Source organism: Trematomus bernacchii, unplaced genomic scaffold (assembly GCF_902827165.1).
Source record: "Trematomus bernacchii unplaced genomic scaffold, fTreBer1.1, whole genome shotgun sequence".
Lineage (NCBI taxonomy): Eukaryota > Metazoa > Chordata > Actinopteri > Perciformes > Nototheniidae > Trematomus > Trematomus bernacchii.
Genome location: NW_022987966.1, coordinates 2,476,758 through 2,493,833, shown reverse-complemented (window position 1 = coordinate 2,493,833; position 17,076 = coordinate 2,476,758). Strand labels below are relative to the sequence as shown.

The 17,076-nt window shown below is 41.1% G+C and overlaps 1 protein-coding gene across 2 annotated transcripts; it reads right to left on the bottom strand.

Annotated features, from left to right (window-relative positions):
- Nucleotides 1-7: 7 nt before the first annotated feature.
- On the bottom strand, nt 8-15,569 carry hnrnpul1 (heterogeneous nuclear ribonucleoprotein U-like 1). 2 transcript variants are annotated; one of them, XM_034115903.1, is made up of 16 exons: nt 15,464-15,569; nt 14,743-14,979; nt 13,573-14,202; nt 12,970-13,174; nt 12,788-12,861; nt 11,594-11,733; nt 10,425-10,524; nt 10,219-10,331; nt 8,833-9,099; nt 6,079-6,201; nt 5,864-5,992; nt 3,570-3,738; nt 2,464-2,745; nt 1,928-2,070; nt 1,580-1,828; nt 8-834 (listed from the first exon to the last, which is right to left on the bottom strand). In XM_034115903.1, exons 2-16 carry the CDS (start codon nt 14,945-14,947, stop codon nt 721-723), a joined length of 2,943 nt encoding a protein of 980 aa, XP_033971794.1. In that variant the 5' UTR covers nt 14,948-14,979; nt 15,464-15,569; the 3' UTR covers nt 8-720. The 2 variants fall into 2 exon arrangements, with proteins under 2 accessions (XP_033971794.1, XP_033971795.1); XM_034115904.1 differs by having other exon boundaries at nt 2,476-2,745.
- Between the last annotated feature and the right edge of the window lie 1,507 nt (nt 15,570-17,076).

Below are 17,076 nucleotides of genomic sequence, written 5' to 3'. Positions count from 1 at the left end.
CCTCCAGGCGTATACAATGGCATTTTATTGTATAAAGACAAGAAGACAGCTCGGGTAACTGGTCATTATCAGATTTTCAGGTAGAAAAAAAATCACAACTGGATTTAAACTACTGGACAGCAATCACAAAGGGGTAAAAAAAAGAAAACTGCACAAACAACTACTCAAGAGTGGCAAAATATTCTTCCCAATCAAAGACTGGATTAAATACTACAGTATCACACCTATAAAAAATATTTGGATTTTATCGGGATAAATACAAATGTGCCAGCTCGGAAACTGAAAAAAGATAGAGCGAGACGGAGGGAAGGGGTGGTGAAGGTAAAAAGCATGCATTTTTGTTCTTTGTTAAGCTTTCTCAAAACAAGCGAAATTATTTAGGCCTTGCTGTATTTTTCCTGCCACACGATGCATCCTAGAAATATACAATTACCTCTCTGATCTGTTGGAAAATGTGGACGTCCACATTAAATGCATAATAGATAACATTCATTAAATGTTTGGATACCTATCATCTACCAACTCACGGTCACTGCGTAGAGTAAGACTTCATTCAGTAAAAAAAGACATCAAACTGCATACAGTTTTAGGTGTACACTGATTGGTGGAATGAAGACAGATGTTTGGGGACTCGATTTGCGGGACTGTACAAAATCCATTTAGCTGCAGAGGTCAGAGTGTTTAGGACGCGGGTGGATGCAGGACAGATGCAGGGTGGAGCTACTGGGAGCCGGAGGAGCCCTGGCTGCCCTGTCCAGGGTAGCCTCCGTACTGGCTGTAATACTGGTTCCACTGGTTCTGGTTCTGGTAATACTGCTGCCACTGCTGAGCATACTGCAGGGAGGAATAGAAACAGTATTCAGAGCATGTTTACTTTCTGCTTTTTTATTTTATTTGACCCCAAACTGACCCTGTGTTCCTATAGTCTGCACCTCCCTTTGGGTTCACAAGGTTAGTTGTATAATCCTCAGATGTATGTCTTCTAACCAAACCCAGTATCCTGTGATTAGCATGCAGGGCTAACCTTGATACACCAAAATGCAAGCTTTTGAGGTGTAGTATAATCTTTTTTTAACATGTATATTTAACAAATACAGGATAGAAAATGGAAAGGTGTGCTGTATTGTACTGCCATAACTATTTAGAATGTGTTACCATAAACTGAGTCCCCGGCTCATACTGATCAATTGTGAGCCCACAGCTGCGGTCAATGAAGGCATGACATTATTTTATACTACCTAAACCAATTTTTATTGCGATATGATGCGGATATTAGAGGGAATTAAAACATTTTTACATTATGATTGAAAATATATTAAAATGATAACAGGGTGATTGTGTAAAAGTGGATGTGTACAGTGTTTTATTAAGTGTGTAGAATGCGGTTTTGTGGGCCTGGAATAATCAATATTTGTTATCAATGATTCTGCTTACTGCAATTTGAATATTGCACTAGTCCATAGTCCAATTGTGCAGCCCTACTCTTTGTGTTACTATAAAATGGGTATCGAGCCAACAGTTGTTCGAGTATCCCATCTCCTCGACTACAGACAGTGTAGCGGGTGGTGTTGGTGCCTACCTGCTGGTACTGCTGGTTGTAGCTCTGCGTCTGTTGCTGCTGCTGGGGCTGCTGCGCTGGCGGCGGCTGCTGCTGCTGCTGCTGTGCCGGCGCCGCCTGTGGTGGCTGCTGGTGGTGATTGTATGTCTGTGCAGTGGTGGGTGTCTGGCTGTAGCTCTGGCTGTATCCTGGGTACTGACTGTAGTTGCCATAGTAACTCTGGTTGTAGCTGCCCTGATTGTACCCTTGATTGTAGCTCTGGCTGTAGCCCTGGAGGTTAAAGAGAGTTAGATTTAGGAGAATACATTAATATAATGTTAAGTGTAAATTGTTGTTTAGATCAAATAGATAACATTTCACGTTAGCTACCTGGCTGTATGCTCCCTTGTTGTACGGAGCGGGGCGGTTGTAGCTTCCTGTTGCAGGCTGGCTGCGGTTGTAGCTGCTACGTGCATCAGAGCCGGAGTCGCGGTTTCCCCAACGGTTCTGGTTATAGCTGCCACGAGTGTTGCCTGCAAAAACACAAAAATGCTGTTATTATAGGAATATACATCTCTTAGTGTAAAATACAAAAAAATCCATCCTTCAAAGTCTTGTACAGAGTGGTACAGGAATGAGTCCTAAAACCCAGAAATGAGTCAGCATTTGACCACTTTCTGTTCCCTGGTCTCCAAGTCAACGGCTTTTTAACTGGTTTACTGTTAGATTCCCGAAAAAACATCTGATGTTAACACAAGCTGAAGGGATTTTCACGTTTTGTTCTACGACATTAAATACATCAGTAAATATCCCAGCGGAAATGCATCATAATCCCTGCACCACTCTCTTTTCACGCTTTAACCTCTTGTGTATCAATGAACTCAAATCATAGCGTTCAGACTGCAGCTTCATGGACATAAACATACCGCTCGGCTCACCTCTGTATCCGCTGCCTCCGTCCCCGCTGCGGTTCTGGTAGCCACCGCGGGACGCTTCGCGGTTGTCGTACCGCTGGAAGCTCCCGCCCCCGGCAGCGCCGCGGCCCCGGAACCCGCCCGGCCTGTTGTCGAAGCGTTTGTCAGGGGGCGGGCCGGCCTTGCGGCCCTCCTCGTTGTACTGCTTCAGCAGAGTTTCTGCCTCCTCACGCTGCAACTCAGCGAACGTCACATCCTCCAGGAAGTCGCAAGCCTCGGGGACAGTGAAGTTGGCTTGTGGGGGGGTGACAGAGGTGACCACAGGAGGAGAGAGAGTCAGTCCATCCGGCACAGGGACGGATGGAGAGGCCAGGAGGAGAGAGAGAGAGAGAGAGAGAGAGAGAGAGAGAGAGAGAGAGAGAGAGGGGGAGGGTTGTAGTGAAGACCAGAGCAGCCACACCACCGGAAGACAAAACGAAAAATAATTAGGACCGAACAGAGGCAGCAGGACTCATAGAGAAATTCAGAGCAGGTAGATGACAGCAGATGGCGGGGGGGTGGGGGGTAAAGGGGACTAACATGACCTCCGGGGGAAGATGGAGGACACATTTGATGAAGCAGACGAAGGAGAGGGAGGAGCTCAGTAGAGGTGGGGAGGAGGGACAAAAAGGAACACTAGAAGGTAGGTAAAGAGGAAACAGCACTGCAAACCAAGGACAGCTGATGTAATGCCGTTACAAATGAACTTCCAACAACTCCAGCACGTGACTGCTTGTAAGTTTGCTATTTGGAAATGTCGTTTTTCGGGGAAGCACATTGTGCAATGTTAGCGTTTAGCTATTACATGACCTTTACGAGGCCTGCGGCTCAGTTTGCAGTGCGTCAGTAGTAAGCGGGTGGCAAAAATAAGGAAGAATCAAATTCATGTGGACTGTTAATAAATAAAATGTCCAAGGTCTGATATCTGGCCAAAGGCTATGATTGGAGGGGAAGGGGGAGGGAGGAAGGGAGGAAGGGAGGGAGGGTCATCTTCCAAGTTTGATTTTAGAGACAACACATAGAAAAGTAAAAAAAGTAGATCTGGTGTTTTTGTTTTGTTGTTTCCACAGCGTTCCTACCTTTCATTTCTAAAACAGCATGATCGGGCACATCCTTCCCCTGCTCATTGGTTTGCTTTAATGTTCGTTCTTTTAAATCCTCGTCCGTGGGACAAATTACAATAGCCTTGCGTTGAAAACCTTCAAAAGGACGCATTTTTCGTCTCCTTGCTGATCCATATACATTTGTCTAGCAATGGTGACAAGAAAGAAGTAGAAGCTTGTTTGTTATTTTTTACTTGTACTGGCTTTCCACTGGAAGGAAGCTGGAACCCTGCAATAATGAAGTGAGAGAGGTTTGGCTTGGATGTCAAGTCTACGCTTTTTACTCAAAGTTCTAATGGCCTCTCGTCACTCCACAGACTTACCTCACACTCAGCCAAACAGCAACACAGTGGCTTCTGGGGGAAGAGGACATACTGACACAAAGAGGGACCCCACAATATCCTGACTGTACCGTTCATTAGCTCAAGTTACGCAACAACAGACATACAAGTTTCAGATCAATCATACAAAATTAATATTCAAATGGATATTCAAGTGCTTACTTAATAATGCCTTTGCGCAGTGAAAATGTTCTTCTTGTAACTATGTTTAAGAGTTATTACTGTATTATATGATAAGCAACTACTCATGTAAGTGTAAGCGTTTTGCCCACTACCTCAATTTAAATAAATGAGCCATGCACTTGCAGTGTGTAAAGATTACAAATCAACATTGTTCAGTAATTCAGGTTCAGAACCAGAATACTGGTTCAAATTCTCCGTATATCACTTGATTAAAGAGGAACAAATATGGCTAAAGCTAAAACAAAACATGCAATTTAGATGTTAAACTTATATTTGCCATAAATGGCGAGATATTAGAAGATTTTTTACTGGTCACATTGTGAAAACTATGAATACTATATATTTTCATGCAATACTGGCCATTACTGGGGAATATGATAACTGGGAACAAATACGTTGAATAAAACGCAATATATGCATAAAATGATTTATGATTCTATTTTGGTTCCATCTCTACAGTAATTTGGCCTCACTTTAAAATCACTATATCTTGTAGAGCCTACTGTAAAAACTGCTCACTGACACATGTACTGACTGGTAGAAGGTCTACAAAGAAATGAAAGTGGAATGAAACCTTTTAACAAATCCTCAGGTGTTTCACATGTGCAGTTGGGAACAGCGTGTTTAAACAACCCTTAATTAGGCAAAGGTTAGATTCAGACTTTAAAACACCTTTCGTACAACATCGCGCTAGAGTAAAGTCAGCATCAAGTCCATCAAAAAGACACTTTGCTAACACTAGCAGTTATCCACTCACTGCCTCCCTCACCAGTAACGGCTGGTTCCAACACTCACCATCAGAAAGTCCACACTACATGACCTACAACATTTAGCATTTTAGTGTTTCAGAAAAGCAATTCTTTAGTAATGTCAAAACGACTTGACTACTTGATATCATAACAATATTAGAACATAAGAAAAATACAGTATAAGTAATGCCAAATACTTCTTTCATAACATCGACAAACGTCTGACAATTCTTACATTTCACAGGAAGATTTCTCTTTCTAAAAATAGAAAAAAGCAAAGGTTTTAGCACGGAGAGTCCAACCCTTATCTACAGTAGCGCATGTCCAAACCTTGCTTTTCTAAAGGGTCCCCCACACTTACCCGCACTTACCTGATCTTCATACGTTCTCTAGTCCCAGTGAACAACAACACACAAATAAAACCTACCTGCTTGTACTCACATTGTCCTCAGATAAAAGAATGTCCGCCATGAGACCCACCTACCTTTGTCACATTAGCAGAACACAAGCGTCTAAAAATCTGAAAATGGTTAGTCATTACTTACCTTCAAGGTCAATTTATTAAAAAACACACTCAACAGTTCCATGTATCTCACTTCAAAATAGCTTTTAAACAAAGCCTGTCTTATTAAATTAGCAACGGAAGGTGTTTTTCTTACTCACCAGTCAGAGCTTACTTGTTTCTCAACATCTTTACATAGTCATGGTTTACTTGTACATTGTTGAAATTCACAACACAAACAATACTGTATTATGACAAGAGATAGCATATACTGAGGGATGAAAAACATGGAGTATTCTGCCACTTATGAGAGCCATTCATCATTTTTCCTTTACAATACATGACAAGCAAGTGACAAGAGGGTGATCTTCTACTCTATAATACACACAGCCCCCCTGAAAGATAAATAAATAGACCATTAGAGAGAGTGATCATCAGGGCACATAGACTGACTGTGGCGACTATCAGAGCAGAGTGTGGGTGGGAGGGCAGTACCTGATCCAGGATGTAGTTGCGTCTCTTGCGGGCGGCGATCTCGATCAGCCTGTTCAGGCACTGCGTGGCCTGCTGGATCAGAACGTCCCAGCGGCCCGAGTAGTTCTTCTGCCGGCGCAGACCCATCACCTGCACAGCAAACGCTCAGTTAATACAATGGACTGGAAAACCGTGTGAATGTTTGTGTAGTTTGAGGGGGGGGTCTCTCAACCGACCTTCATCTTGTCCATGATGGCATTTGTGCCCAGGATGTTGTACTTCTTCTCAGGGTTAGTCTGTGCAAACTTTGTGGCCCAGGTGGTCTTTCCGCAGGCGGGCAGGCCGACCATCATCAAGATCTGAAACAAAGAACATCATGCTTTACTCCATTTGAACAAATCCTCTTGAGAATCAATACAAAATAATCGGCCCGGCGCGCTGTGAGGGGCTCACACACAGCCAGGTCAGGACACTCCGCGTGCAGCAGTGTAGCAGCCAAATGAATAATATAGAGACAAGCAGGGGACAACGTGTGACTTACTCGAGGGGAATTTGAAGTTAAATGGAAGTGGTTGCAAAACCTAACTCCGTCTCCGGTGTGGGAATATTTTGGATTTAAGCCAAATCAACGAGGCGAACCTACGGACTTGAATGAGCCGGGCGGTGTGACGCATTTGTTTTAAAAAGGTAGCAACAAAAGCTAGCAATACGACCAACCTTAAACTGCACCTGAAACACAACCACCCCATTCCGTGTTCCCAGCTGGGAGCAAACACGGCAGCTGGAGATGGAGAGACCCCACCTTCCCGACAGTTTGCAATCAAAGATGCATTTGCCCGACAATGCAAACATGTTGGTGTTCCTTGCTCAAAATCTTTGAAATACAGATTTGGATATGGCCTGTTGAGGTTTTTTGTGCTTGTGAGACAATGTGTGCTCATATTTATTTATTTATATATATATTAGGGCTGTCAAGTTAACGCGTTAATAACGCCCCGCCCCGTAGTTTCAGAGCGCATCGAGTTTTAAAACACCATCTACAAGCTGATGCTGACAGCCCCGCTCCTGCTGCCCGCTTGTGGCAGACCACACTTCCACGCTCACCGGCAGGACCGGGAGGGAGTGTGTATGTGTGGCGCGACTCGCGCGAGCGAGGCACACCTTACGTGTTGTTGTTGTTGTTGTTAGCATCTGGTGCTAGCTAGCTGCGCTAATGGATATAAGGAGCTGTTTCAAGGACATTTCGCCGACAACTGCGCCGAGCACTTGACTTTATGCAGGTAGCCAGACAGTGGGACATTGTACGAAAAGTCAGCACGGATAGTACGCGCTACATGATCGAACACACACACACACACACACACACACACACACACACACACACACACACACACACACACACACACACACACACACACACACACACACACACACACACACACACACACACCACACACACACACACACACACACACACACACACACACACACACACACACACACACACACACACACACACACACCACACACACACACACACACACACACACCACACACACACACACCACACACACACACACACACACACACACACACACACACACACACACACACACACACACACACACACACACACTTTGTATTTTATGAGAGGTTCTAGGTTGAATTGAGGCGAATATTTGTAATGTTCAGAGGTTGTTGTGTTTAATATTCATGAGAATATTTGTCATTGTTCAAATGATATTAAACAAACATATAAAGCATATTTGTCCACTCATATGTTGATAAGAGTATTAAAAACTTGAAAAATATCCCTCTAAGGTACATTTAGAACAGATACAAAATGTGCGATTAATTTGCGATAATATGGACAATCATGCGATTAAATATTTAAATCAACTGACAGCCCTAAAGATATAGAGAGAGAGAGATAGAGAGAGAGAGAGATAGATAGATAGAGGAAGATAGATAGAGAGAGATATAAGAAAGAGGGAGGGGGGAGGAGAGAGAGAAAGAAAGAGAGAGATAGATAGATATATATAGAGATAGATAAAGAAATAGATATAGATAAATAAAATAGAATATAGAGAATAAATAAATAGATATATATATATAAATATAAATATATATAATATAAATATATAATATAAATAATATAAATAATATATATATAATATAATATAGATATATATATATATATATATATATATATATATATATAATATATATAAATATATATATATATAGAGAGAGAGCTGTTTTCCAGCCTGAGTCTATTTAATTGATTGTTTTGGTTGTGTGTGATTTAATAATTTTTTTACAATTTAATGTATTTGTTTATTTATTATATATGTAATTTATATATTTGAATATTATTTCACATTTCATTTGCAATGTTGAATGTTCAATAAAAAAGCTCTGTTTGAAAGGATGTACTTGAATTATTATGATTATGTCAGTGGTCTAAAATGGTCTTACAACGGTGCCGACAATATTATCGTTTATCGCAATCATTTCCGGGAAAATGTATCGTTCAACAAAATTAATTATCGTGACAGGCCTAGGAACAGGTAAACCATATCATATACTTTGGTAATGCAAAGCTTTGAGTGTGTACATAAAAGAACTGTCAAATATTTCTCTCTAGAAAAAACAGTTATCCAACTAATCGAAAACACCAGAACAGTAAAGAAGAAGAATCAAATTGGTTTTAAGATGATAACTTGATAAACTGTAAATGGAAGGATCTTGTCAATGAAAATATGAAATAGAAAAAATAACCATGATGAGAAATCAAGTTCATGCTTTATAGAATAGATGGGGGAAAATGTGTGAGGTATACAAAACAAAACTAATGACCCCGCAGTTGGATATTACAACTAATAAACTAATGATGTATCCTTGACAATTCACACAAACACACACGATTTGTCAATTGTTATTGTCAGTTTTTTGTGTATACTGTGTAAGATAAAAAAAAGGTGCTATACCTCGCACTCAGACTTGCTGGCGGGCCCCTTGGTGCCCCTGATCTTATCCTCCAGGCTGAGCTCGTGGATGTAGGTGTATCCGCTCGGCGGGGGGAAGTACGGCTCGGCCTTCTGTCCGAAGTTGAACTCCACAGCACAGTTCTTCACGAGGACGTGAGGAAACAGGGCGCGACCTTCCAGCGCCTCCTTTGTAGTCCGGAAAGCCACTCCTAGGGAGACTCCGTTCTTGGAATAGCTCATCTCCACCTCATCAGCACTGTCAAAGTCCTGAAAAAGCAAAATAATCAGAAATCCCTCATCTGTCCCACAGCAGCGAAAAACACATCGATAAGAGTAGAGTCTTGAATAGCATAATAAAATCAAATAAGTACCCATCAAGAAAGGGCTGCTCAATTAATCGTATTTTAAATCGCGATTACGATTATGGCTTGCAACAATTACGAAAACAACGTAATCGAAATAAAACGATTGTTTTTTTATTATTATTACTTTTTTTTTTTTCAGTTGAATTATACTTCAAGTTCAGGGTAATCAACTGTTATAAACATACTGTTCAAGCATATTTTCAATAAATGGATGTTTTCAAAGTAAATGGATAATCGTTTTTAATAATCGTGATATCAATTATTGACCCAAATAATCGAGATTATGATTTTTGCCATAATCGAGCAGCCCTAGTCTTCAGTACAGGTGGCAATATTGTCACCTGCCTGCGCTCATCTCTGAAACCAGACCATGTAAACAGGCTGGTGTTTCTAGCAAAAAATCTTTAAGAGATGACATGAGCAGCCCTACCAGCATTTGCCATGGTGGCCAAAACATTTTTATTTGGTCTTAAATTGTAGTTCAACATTTATTTCCTGTTACTTCTGGACCATGACGGTGGGCCAGCCTTTAATGTTTAACTGAGTGGAATATGTTGAATATGTTTTACCAAAATATTGGCTATATGTTAAGGAGTTTTCAGGTTGTGACAGTGCACTGCAACATGTTTGTTGATCTTGTTTATTGGTATTTATTATTTTGATATTATTTATTTAAATGTAGACATGAATGTATAATTTATTTTATTTTATTTTGTATTGGTTTTTCAGTTGATTACCCTGAACTTATAATTATACAGTTAAAAAGTTCAAATTATTATTTGTATTTGTTTTAAAGTACAATAAATGGATGTTTTCAAAGTCAATGAATAATCCCATTTAATAATCGCAATTACAATTATTGACCCAAATAATCGAGATTATGATTTTTGCGCAGATATGTTCACTCCAAGCAAGATCATACCATAGTAAGTGCTTGTAAATTAGTTTAGGCCTAAATTAACTCAAAAAGTGCTTTATGCTTCTTCTTTTATGTTTTCATTAAAATAAGATCATTACTTACAATGTAACAGCCGATGACGTCGTTTTCCCCAAACTTCTCGCCAAAGTCTTCAAACTTACAGTCTGCAGACTTCTTCCCTGTTCCTCCGTATCCGAATGAAAAGGGCTCCTCACCTTCAAAATCAGGAATAAAATATTTAGTTTATATTCATGTCACGATATGTCAAGCCTACTTTTGAGTGTTTGGGCAGTTCCTCCTCGTCTTACCGAGCTGAGTGCTGCAGTGGTTGAGGGACCATCCGATTCTGACCACGTGGGGGTCCGGCTCGCTGCTGGGCAGGTGCTTTACAGGAATCTCCTCATTGATCTAAAGAGCGGAACATGGATCAGGTTAAAATACCTAGAGAGGACTGTCTGGAAATATAGAACAGCAACAAGTCATCACATTTGTAGTGAGTTGATGAATAATGACGGTTTTGGTTGTAAAATCTCCTAAATTACATTAAATAACATTGATTGGCTTAAGGTTAGGCAGTATAGAGCTTTTAAACTCTATATTGTCAACATACTGTTATAAACAAAAGAGCTGTTCATCTGATGTTTCAGAAGTAATGAATACATATGTGACCTGCTCTATCGAAGTCACATTGACCCGAAGACACATTTTGAGTTGTATACACTGTTGGAAAGAGGACATTCCTAGCTTTCTAATGATATCAAGATTGTTTTTGTACTCCAAATATTAAGCAAAATATGTCACATTATATAATGACTGTCACCGAGTCATCATTTTGAGAAAAAGGCCTTCAAAGTTTCCTCTTCTCTGGAATCCATCGATCTGATTGATTATTAGCGGAGCAAATGATCAAAATACTACGGAGGGAAGATATTTTAGTTTGGATTACTGGTCTGGGGGAAGCTCGCGAGTGTGTGTGTATGTATGTGTGTGTGTGTGTGTCATTTTGCGTTTGTGTGTATTGTGTTTGTTTCCCGGAGAAAACACTCACGAGAAACACCGGCTGTTGTTATGCCTGCTGTGACGCCAAGTTACTCCGTTCTCCGCTTGTAAATATGCCGTTACAAGCTTCAAAGTTGTATTTATCATCTGAATTTGCCGAAACAAGTTTAATATTCTGAAAGCCAAGACTTTGTTTAATTGAAATCAGATGAAAACAAACTGTAACGGACCCTGCCGTGTTATCTATGATTACTATACGCCTTACATTCATAATTTCAGCCGGAGGGAGGGGGAGCTGCGCTACGGAACAGCAGAGTGGCGAGTGAGAGCTGTCATTTTCCCTTTACAGGCTTCAAAAATGTATTTATCGTGTGGTCACATATGGTCAAGAACCAGGGTCACCTGATGAAACGTGAACAGCGCCATCTGATGGTTGTAAGCACACTTGTTTAGAGTTAAAAAACCTTTAATGTAGTACCTTCATCTCATAACACACGCGGCCCTTGGTGATGCCGTGTGAGGCTCGGGCTCCGGCCCACAGGTAAGCAAAGCCTTCGATGGTCAGAGGGTAACCACTGTAGCGGTCTCTGGACACTTTGAAATGCAGGTCACAGTTGTCTGAAAAGAGCGGAACACATTTTGATGGTCTGTTATTACAGATCCAACACATGCGTGCAAAACATTCAGCGACATTGTCTGAAAAGGTTTTAAGAAAGCAGATAATTTGTCATTTGTTTAGGGTTGCAAAGGGGCGGAGAATTTCCGGAAAGTTTCCATGGGAAGTTAAGCTGGGGAATTTTGGAAATATTCGATGCAAAATTAAACAAAAAACATGACATTTCAAAAGATCTTTTTTTTTTTTTTTTTTTTTTTTTTAAGTATTTTATTGAACAATTATTTGTTTCATTGAAGAACGAAAACAGGAATGTTGAGTTAAATATTACTCGTCTGTGCATGTGATGGAGGAATGCACAGCGCATGTAGGGGGTGTGGTCTCAATAGCCATGCAGTAAGCAGTGTGCTATGGCATGGATATTCAAGTGTACTTGAATGGCATCTGTTTGTTTTAGTCAAGATTATGCTAAAATATACTTTCCCCAACTATATTTAAGTTCCCTATGAAGAGCCAACCTTCAATTTAGAAAATTCCCAGTTTATTCCCATGGAAAGTTTCCATCTTTGAAAATTCCCGGAATTTTGCAACCCTACATTTGTTACAGCAAAAAGTACTTGTATGATCAAATCAGTGCCTCCTCATAATACATTTTTCAGGAGACTCCTCAGTGTTTGGTATATACCAACTTTGAAAAATCATTGTGAAATGTCTGCAGCTGTTGTTTTAGAGCTTTTGAGAAAAAAAGTAATATATAAATCATTAAAAAACAACCCACCTAAAATAATAATAAAAAACCCATTATAAGTAGCCAGGAGAAGGTGAGTTTTGATTTAAGATCATTTTTTATAGAGAAAAATATATTTAAAAAGCTACTTTTTGGGTGATCAACTCTCAATAGTGTGCTATAACATTCCAACTCATGACAAGCAGCACTGCAGATCTTGGGTTAATGCAAATATTACTATTATATGGAACATTACATACTGAATGGCCTTGACTACATTTCTCAAAAGTTATCATTGCCTGTGCAGAGATGTGCATTATCCTCTTACTCACACGTATCAATTGTAACCAGAGTGTCGTCTATATTCTCCTCTTCGTCTTCAGCAGGGGGCTGGGGTGTGCGAGATCTGTACAATATCAGGAGAGTATGATGTTAACGGACACTTTCAACCACAACATTCCCACCCACAACAGTCAACTGCTGGTTTAATAACATAGTGTTGGTGTGAGCATACCTCTTTTCCTCGCGATGCTCGTAGTAGTTGTAGCCCCGGCTCTCCTCGTGCGGTCTCTTGCGGCTGTTGTTTCCGGCTTTATCAGATTCCACTTTGATTTGCTCTCCCTGAACGGCTCCGTCCTGATGTTCTGTCCTCTGACTTTCCTGCTCTGTGTTCCCAGCAGCCTCTGGTTCATCTTCCATCTTCACTTCCACTTTGACTTCTGAAATAATACATGAACAGTGAGCTAGAGTCAGTATTACAAATGTACAACTAATATTAGTCAAGATAACAGCTTTGCAATAAACCATATTTGGAGATGTTTTAAAGATTTGCTTATCTTTGCTTATATTCTGTTTCCCTGGTACCTGTAACTTAGGCCGAACTAAATAATAACAACACTTATGCTAACTATCTTTTAATGTGGTCAGTGCCATCCAAAATATGATATTATAAACACCCCAAACTATTAATAAAGGAGCTACAGCATTCCATTGAAATACGACATTTTGAGTCATCCCCTTTCATATTCCATATCAGTTCTTGCCCATAACGAAGGCAAAATTACATTACAACACAGCATTCATTATTATGTAGGTGATATAGGTGATGGAAAATCACCTGGTTTGTTCTCCACTTTCTCCTCTGGCTCGGCTTCTTCCTCAGGCACCGCGTCGGATTTGTGTAACTCGACATCTGCTGTGAAGTCAGGCATGCTGTGACAGGAGTCTGAAGTCGGCTGGCTTTCAAAAGGCTCGCCTTCTGCCTCTTCATCTTCGTAGTAACCACCTGAATCCCGACCCTCATCTTCTTCTTGGGGGGCCCCAGCTTCACCTTCAACATCCCCATCACTGTCTCCTTCGGCGTCTGCGACAACCTCGCCATCCCCTTTGGCGTCTGCTACAACATCGCCATCCTCTTCGGCGTCTGTTACAACATCGCCATCCTCTTCGGCGTCTGCTACAACATCGCCATCCTCTTCGGCGTCTGCTACAACATCGCCATCCTCTTTGGCGTCTGCTACAACATCAGCGGCCCCTTTGGCGTCTGCTACAACATCGTCATCCTCTTTGGCGTCTGCTACAACATCGGCGGCCCCTTTGGCGTCTGCTACAACATCGGCGGCCCCTTTGGCGTCTGCTACAACATCGGCGGCCCCTTCACTGTCGACTTCACCTTCAACATCATCATCATCCCCATCATCATCCCCGCCATCGTCGACATCACCAGAGTCCTCAGCTCCCTCTTCATCTGCATTAAAAATGAACATTCAAAATCATTACCTCTCAAGCTCATAAGAACAGAAAAATAAAGCACTTACATGGAAAGTGCATATTCATCTACTTCACATATGACCGTTTAATTAATATAATGATCTGGGCATAATAGTGCTGCACCATTAATCCACATTTTATTGAAAAGGACAATACGTAAGCATGGACTATTCAAATTGCATAATAACTATATCTGTTAAAGGCGTAAAAAACGTATTCTATAGACTTAATACAAATGTTTTTAATAATAAATGAGAATAATTCAACTTTTTTTTTCTTATCGCTCCTATATCGTAATTGAGACATCTGTTTTTTCTTCTTCTTGTTATTGTTATATATTTTCTCAAATCGTGCATAACACTGCACTTTACTTTCATGCACTTCTGGCGAAATTCTAAAATGCATTTCGTTGCCTTGGTAACTGTACTTTTCAATAAAAAAGTTCAATCTAATCTTTAATCAAAGTCTGATGGAACAGAACATTTATTTTTAAATAAACAGCATGCATGGGGCTTACCTTGTTGCTCTGGGACATCCTCTCCATCTTCGTTGTCCTGGTACGCCTGGCCGAAGTTCTCTTCCTGCTCCCCCGGCTCGGAGGCCTGAAGAGCGGCTTTTAGCCTCTCCACCAGATCAGCCTTCAGGCCTTTGCTGTCCAGGCCGCGGCGCTGGAGCTCCTTTTTCAGTTCGTTGACTTTCAGTTTCTTCACGTCGAAACTCATTGTGTCAGATGTGTGTTTCCTTTATTAGTTTACTATCAAAAACAGACAGTAAAACAAGCTGAAGTAACGCTAGAGCTTACAACACCGCTTACAACTTTCAAATCGATATATGATGGCGGCACTGTGTCTGAGCCAAACAGGCTACATTAGCAGGTTAGCTAGGCTAGCAGATATGGATATATACAGACCCATTGTACCTGGTTTAAAAATATCTATAAACCATTAAGTAATTTAAGCTTTACTACCCTTACCTTTATAGGTATATGAAAAGTAAACATATTACTGCAGTCTTCGATTCAAGTTATCGCTACGTGGCTAATGTTGGTAACCTTCTTAGCCTAGCGCTAACGCACCGACAACCGATGCAAGACAAGCAATGTTTAATACAACTTTAAAACTATGCAAGTTGCACGCGTTTTTCTATGTTGCATGCAAGTAAGGTGGTCCATGCATAGTTTGCCCACTTTATAATATGGTTGTAATGCAAAATAATATAAAAATAAGGTTGAGGCCTACCTGGTCTCATGCGAGTTGCGCGGGTCAGTTGTGATACCAGATGGAGTGTCGCTGCTGCCCTCTATGGGGCGGAAACCAGACCGAAACCAACCACCGGAAGTAAACAAGACCTGCGCATATTCAAAGGTTAATTCTTCTACTATTTAACCTCCGAGGTGCCCACGTTGTGCTTGCTAAATAAAACCTTTGTTAAAGTGAGTTGTAGTTAAACAGCCAAATAAAAGGGTAAGCCTACATATAAACCTAGTTTGTGTGTTTGTTCTCGTCTAACACTTGGAACACTCCAAAGTAGGAAGTGAGGCGGTGTTTACATGCGAACGAATTATGGGTAGTGTAGTTTCAAAACCTCCCCGCCCTTATCTCTTCGGCCTACAGCTGAGGTCCAATAAATTCGCAGTTTACGAGTCATTCATGACTCATCATGAGGGGGTCGTTTTATCTCAATTTGACATTTTTAGTCAAGTTTGTATCGTGAGCAGGGGTGCCTTTACTCAAACTCTAGGTACTTTTTAGGTTTCTGCTTAACTTGAGTCTTTTTATATTATGCCACACTCCAGTTCTATGCCCCTTCATTTAATTGAGAAACAATGTGCTTTTCACTCTACCAGTTGTAAGACTTATTTTTTAAAGGTTGTTTAGGTTGCTGTTTGAATACAGTTGGCCTATATCTCAGGATTTCACTCAAGAGAGGATAAAACACAAAATGTGTCCCAAAAAAAAAGCATACTAAGTATGCATTAATGCTAAAGAACAAAAGAAAAGAACAAAAACTAATCTCTCATTCAATATTCACAGAAAATGCATACAAATTGCTTGTTTAACACACACTCCCTGCTGTGATTCCCTGTCTGGGTTGACTGTAGTTGATCTTTTGTGAATTATCAGTCAAATCAAATTGGTACAGAGTTCGGCCGGTCGAGTTTCCCGGGCTGATTTTTAGTCCCAGTCCGCCCCTGATTAAAGGTCCCATGTCATGGCCATTTCTACTGATCACAATTCCATTGTTGAGGTATACTAAAATAGATTTATATTGTGCAATTTTCCAAAATCACATTGGTTTCTCATACAGCATCTCTGTATAGTATGTGTATTCACTCTCTGTCCTAAACGGCTTGTTGGAGCTCCTGCCCCCCCCTCCCTATGAGCCCAGTGGCCATCTGCGAGACACAGCGAAACCCAGCCCGAAACCAGCCCGAACACACACACACACACACACCCGCAGCCTGGCTGGGAGTTTGTGTGTGTGCTCACATACCGACTCACAGCCTCGCCGGGTCCCGTCGTCTCAGGGAGGAGAAATCGGCGGTGCTGCAGCTGAGAAAAGATTGAGTGTGTGTGTGGATTGGTCCAAATGGACCAATCCACGGAATTAACCTAACGAGTCCACGGACGTAACGTAACGGCTCCACGGATTGGTCTATTTGGGTATGGGCACGTCACTGTACCCAGGAAGAAAACAATGGAAAAAGATACATCTCCAACGAGGTGTTCTGGGGCAGCATAGACAGGTATTTTCTGTGTTAGAGTTTTACTCGCAACAGGGTGTACTTTGAGGGTTTGTGACTTTGCAGACCGTTTACATGCATAAAAACCTTCATAACACACAAGGGGAC